This window comes from Salminus brasiliensis, chromosome 2 (genome assembly GCF_030463535.1).
Source record: "Salminus brasiliensis chromosome 2, fSalBra1.hap2, whole genome shotgun sequence".
NCBI lineage: Eukaryota > Metazoa > Chordata > Actinopteri > Characiformes > Bryconidae > Salminus > Salminus brasiliensis.
Window position 1 is genome coordinate 7,441,524 of NC_132879.1, and position 5,933 is coordinate 7,447,456.

The 5,933-nt window shown below is 40.6% G+C and overlaps 1 long non-coding RNA gene and 1 gene segment (V, D, J or C); one reads left to right on the forward strand and one right to left on the reverse strand.

Moving 5' to 3' along the window:
• On the reverse strand, nt 1–539 carry LOC140546308 (Ig kappa chain V region 3315-like). The segment is given in 2 exon segments: nt 1–353; nt 491–539. Coding segments are annotated over 2 exon segments (402 nt in total).
• Nucleotides 540–2,169: 1,630 nt separating this feature from the next.
• Nucleotides 2,170–4,052, forward strand: LOC140549784 (uncharacterized). Of its 4 annotated transcripts, none has more exons than XR_011979028.1 (3): nt 2,170–2,387; nt 2,727–2,907; nt 3,602–4,052. It is a non-coding gene; the product is annotated as an uncharacterized lncRNA (long non-coding RNA). The 4 variants fall into 4 exon arrangements; XR_011979027.1 differs by having other exon boundaries at nt 2,170–2,383; XR_011979026.1 differs by having other exon boundaries at nt 2,170–2,383; nt 2,747–2,907.
• The last annotated feature ends 1,881 nt before the right edge of the window (nt 4,053–5,933 follow it).

The following is a 5,933-nucleotide window of genomic DNA, read 5'->3' on the forward strand; positions in this document are numbered from 1 at the left end:
TCAGGGAGGTTTTTGTACAGCTGTGTAACACTGTGTGAACGAGTATCTACTGCTGATGTAAAATTCTCCCATACAGTAATAATCTCCTGCATCTTCAGTCTGGACTCCACTGATGGTCAGAGTGAAGTCAGATCCAGATCCACGGCCACTGAAACGAGCTGGAGTTCCTGACCATAAGCTAGAGGCATCATGGATCATGAGTTTAGGTTCTTCTCCAGGTTTCTGCAGGTACCAGGACATATCATCACCCTCATCCACACTGTGGCTGGTTTTACAGTTGATGGTGACGGTTTCTCCTGGAAGAGCAGATTTCACTGCAGGAGTCTGAGTCACAGTCGCCTGACCTTTGGATTCTGAAAAACAATGAGAGTAAACTGACTCATGAACTTTCAACATTATTATTTTACCATCAAATCTTCAGATATGATTGTGTAAGAATAACAGCTGTCGTCTTTGTCTTCCTAAAAGTAAACGTACAGCAGTGCATTACCTTGAGTCCAGAAGATCAGAGTCCAGACGAGGATGGGGATCAGAGTCATGTCTGCTGTGGGTGAGGTTTGTGGGGCAGCAGCTCTCAGTCATGAAGTGTTAAACTCACAGCACTATAAACACTCCCAGAGCACTGAAGCATGTGCTGCTAATGCAAAGTGGAACCTCTCTATGGAAATGTCACTGTCCGCTGCAGTGATCATGTGATGCTCAAATATAATGAGATGGAAACAGAAGGAATTCTGTGTTCAGATAAATTTCTGATGAATTAAGTCTGATTAATTAAATTTTCCTGATTAATTAAGAGACTTAGTACATGGCGTTTTCTGTTGTTACGATAGCAAAGACACACTGACGCGCCCTTAATCAAGCAGCAGGGCGCGGCTGACAGCTCGCCAAAAGATCGCTAAGATAGGGCTCAAAGGATTTTTAATAATTAGCAATTAATAATTTTGTATTCTCTCTCCATATGTCCTGATCATAAATGTTTAATAAATCATTAAAACTGCACAGTATTCAGCTCTCTTAAAGTCACTGCTCTCTGATCCTGTGTTTATCTGTGCTCATATTACTGTTAGTCCATCACTGGTTTGGCAGATTTGTGACTGAAACTTGGTCTCTAACTTTAACATTACATTTGGACACCTGCCCTAGTTTTGTCCTCATGATTATTAAAGGCAATTACCATGACTTTAAGGGCACGTGCCACAAGCTGCTGTATAGTCTTCTTTTTTTAACCCCTTACCACAGAAAGGCTTGTTACACACTAAGGTATATTACTCTATCTAATCTAATTGTCTGTCATAAATGAATAATACACTGCCTGGCTAAAACAAAAGATCACACATGCTAATATTTTGTGGGAACACCTTTAGCTTTGATTACGTCACGCATTCGCTGTAGCATCACTTCCACAAGCTTCTGCAATGTCACAACATTTATTTCTGAACAGAGTTGCATTCATTTTTCCTTAAGATTGGAAAGTCTTCTCCAGCATCTCCTAAAGATTCTCAACGGGGTGAAAATGACCTTAACAACTTTTTTTTTTCGCTAATTGAGCCGGATGAATCCTGGCCTTGTCATCTTGGAATATGCCCGTGCCATCAGTGAAGAAAAAAGCCATTGATGGAATAAGCTGGTCGTCTCAGTGTATTCAGGTAGTCAGCTGACCTCATTCTTTGGGCACATAACATTACTGAACCTAAACCTGAACAACTGCAGCAACCCCAGACCAAAGCACTGCCCCCTCAGGCTTGTCCGGTAGGCGCTAGGCATGATGGGTGCATCACTTCAGCTTCCTTCATCAGACCACATGACCTTCTATTGCTCCAGAGAACAATATTTTTTGCAGGTTAGCTTCACTGAAAGGTGTTTTTCTTACAGCTACACAGCTGTAATCCCAATCCCTTGAGTTCCCTTTGTTGCATTGTTAAATAACTTGTTCCCAGCTGAAACACAATCCCACATGCAGTAATTATCTAATGTAGACCTGGTTAAGTGTGTGTGAGGGAGTGTGTAGTAGAGCTGGCTATGTGTGTTTGAGGGTGTATGTAGTAGAGTTGTTTAGGTGTGAGGGTGTGTTGTAGGGCTGATTACGTGTGTGTAAGCATGTGATTGTGGTAGAGCTTGTCAGGGGTTAGTGTGTGTGTGTGTGTGTGTGTGTGTGAGGGTGTGTGGTAGAGCTGGTTAGATGACTTCCACTCTTCATTTGATCTCAGCTCAGCAATCTAACTCTCCTGATATTTGGAATGTTCCCTTGATGTCCAGTGGGGGGCGATCTCCTTCTGTTGAGTTTAAAATGGATCAGTTTTTTATCATAGGGGTTTCACAGCTTCTGCTGTCAGTCTGTCTGTCAGTGCAGGAGCTTTTGGGTGGAGGGACCAAACTACAAGCAGTGAGTAAGAAAATACACACTTTATTTAAACACTTTACTCTCTCTCTCTTTTCAGCAGAAAATCCTCTCAGACCATGGGGAGAAATGCTGAAACAGTAAGACGTGTTCTAGATACCGCAGCTCTTTAGCTGTTTTCTGTTCTCGTCTGTCATCATTTAATATTTAAATTCAAATTAAAGTCAAGTGTTCAAATCTGTATTATTATACAGATATTTTAATTAATATTTGATAATAAAATTACATGTGAATGAACAGATCAGCAGTTTGAGAACAGGTCTCATAAAACACGACCTTGCTTCAGAAAAACAAGCTAAAAAAATATTTTAATAATTTATAATTTCAGAACTTCTGTTTTTGTCTGAGGCTTTTAAACTCCACCAGGATTTAGTGACTGATGTGAGGAAGCTGCTTGGAAATAACAGAGAGAGCCGAGTCTTTACAGCAGGAGGTTTTTGTACAGCCACTAAATGAGTTTGTATCACTGTGGTGGACTTTTGGTGGTGGCACCAAACTGTCAGTTGGCCGTAAGTAGTTTTACTGTTTATTCTCTGTTCATCTGTAAATCAGTTCTGGAACTGTTCATACACTTAATTCTTTTGTAAATCATTTTTTAAAGCATTTTTTTTTACATTTATTTGTTCTTTAAGTGGCAGTGTAGACTAACTATGGACATTTTACACCAAGAGTCTGTTTCTGTTGTTAATACGGGTAGAAATTATTCAGTATATATATTTTTTTACTGTACTGAACAGTGAAATTTTTCTTTAATTGAACAGTAAAGGTCTGCTCTTGACCGGAGGCTCTCAGTGCAGCACTTTCACTGTGCTTCTCATTCTCATGATGAACAATCACAGAGCTGCTTATTATGAACACTGATGCATGTTTTAATATTCATTTTTTAAGTGTTAACTGTGTTCATTTTTATTATTTATTATAGTAAATCATTTATTTCTCTGTAGGATCTGAATTCCTGTTGATTTCCATATTATAAATTTCACTAAGGGTCTCAGATTTATTTGCCTGTAAATGAAACATTAAAAAGTGTTAAATTCAGAAGAAAGTAACTACAGATGAATCTGAAGGACAGTTTAAACTGTAAAGTAGGTTATAATTACAGGACCAAACATTTTAATGCACCACTGAACTCAGTTCAGCTCTGTACAAAATAAGAGAAGTGAAACACATCTGTCCATGCCTCTGTGTTTGTGTGTCTGCTAGGTGTGACTGCTCCCAAACTCACGGTCCTGCCCCCCTCCAGTGTGGAGCTGCAGCAGGGGAAGGCCACACTCGTGTGTTTGGCCAACAAGGGCTTCCCCTCAGACTGGAGGCTAAGCTGGAAGGTAGGTGGGAGCAGCTGGAGCTCGGGGGTCAGCCAGAGCCCCGGATTTCTGCAGAAGGATGATGGCCTCTACAGTTGGACTAGCACCCTGACCCTACCGGAGGAGCAGTGGCTGAGGAACCCAGTGACCTGTGAGGCCACCAAGGACGCCCAGTCTACAGTGAGCGAGACACTAAGGAAAGATCAGTGCACTTAGCAGTGAGGACCGCCAGCCTCTGCTTTACTCAGCTCACTTTCTTCTCCTTCATTCAGGCTTTAAAGCACATATTTGAGCTTCAGTGCCGAAATGTTGATCTTCTGTCTCAAAGAAATAAAAGGCTTTTGGATTCAGTGTTTGTCTCTTTGTATTGATTGTGTGTTTTCTCCATATTATACTCAAGGGCAGTTTGCACTGTAGAACAGTTGGATTCTGGAGTTAAATGCTCTTGTTTTAATAGATTTGGAGTCATTCAAAAGAAGAGTTCAAAGAAATAGTTGAAAGTCCAATATTGCCATGACATTAATGTCCATGATGAGTGTATGTAAACTGCCCATATTAACCATAGTGTCCATCTGTCTTGTAAAAAACACATCTATAAAGTCCATAAAAAAAAGGTTTGTTCTGTATAAACAAATCAGTGTTACAAATGCCAAGATCAGGAGGTCAAATCTGACACGGAAACTTATCTAACTACAGTGTAGAGAATAGCCTAAAACAACTTTAAAAGAAGTTAAGATGTTTTTAAAACTTGAAAATGAACATGTAGGTCCTATAAGGTCTCACTCTAATCATTATGTCTGCTAGCTTACTTATGAAAAACATGCGATTAGTTAAAGAAGAGCTGAGTCGTGCAGCTGACAGTGTTTTTTGGTGGAAACTACTGAATGAAGGAAACTCTTAGCAAAACAATTAGTAGCTATAGGCTTTTAAAAATGTAGCCTAAAGCTTCAGAATAAAATTAAATCAATAACTTTGTTAATCTCATCTAAAAATCCTAAGTTTTACCTCTTTTAAAGTTGTTTTAGGCTATTCTCTACACTGTAGTTAGATTTCATGCGTGTTTACAGTTTAGTAATTGAACTGTTCTGCACACACTGTCTGTTACTACATCAGTGTCATTAAATAACCTCAGCTAAACTATAGACTGCCCTCACCATCCTGCCCTGTCCCTTAAAAACAATTATGCTGCCTTGAGACTGACCAATTCTAATCTGGTCATTCCAGCATCATTTAAGGCAGTTAGCAGACGCTCTTCTCCAGAGCGACTTACAAAAGTGCTTTGCTATTTACTCAAGAAAAACCTCAGCTAGTTTAAATAGACTAATAATTCAAAGATCCTCTGAGTTTAGACTCTACTAAACACAAGTCAGTAAGGAGAACAATCTACTATTCGCCCAAGTCCTCTCAGAAGAGGTGGGTCTTCAGTCTGTGTCAACTTACTGAGAGAACTGAGTGGAACTGACTCCAGGTCTGAGTGTGAAATGTCTGCTGTAAAGCAGCAGGACTTTGAACTAGGATGGATATGGCTGGAGCAGACAGGGACATGGGGGCTTTGGGTCAATACATGATACAATATCTTCATCCTAGAAAACTGGTACAGAAAATGAACGTTTGGATATTATGTTGCTGTGAGATTTATGAGGATAGGAGGAAATTCTGAATGGTCTGGTTTTGCTGTAGTGTGTGTCTACCTATAACCCCCCGCCAGAACCATGTGTTTACACTCGGGATCACACCACTAACACATGAACAGCAGGACTAGAATGAGCACAAGCTCTACAAACCTCCTCCTCTCATATAGCTGAAACGCTGTGTGCATTATTGCTTTGTGCTTATTTATACATTTATAGATGTTTATGCTGTGTGTCAGGGTGGTGGGTTTCCTCCCCTCCACAGAGTGTGTGATTGTGCTGTATCACATCTACCCTCGGGACCTGCAGCAGGTCCAGCTGCAGCAGTGCAGTGTCTGTGCAGTCTGACTCAGGGAGGTTTTTGTATGGTGGTGTAATACTGTGTAAACACACCTCTACTACTGAACCAGTGCTCACTCATACAGTAATAATCTCCTGCATCTTCAGTCTGGACTCCACTGATGGTCAGAGTGAAGTCAGATCCAGATCCACTGCCGCTGAAACGAGCTAGAGTTCCTGACCATAAGTTTGTAGCATGGTAGATCAGGAGTTTAGGTGCTTCTCCAGGTTTCTGCAGGTACCAAGAGAGAGCTATCCCAC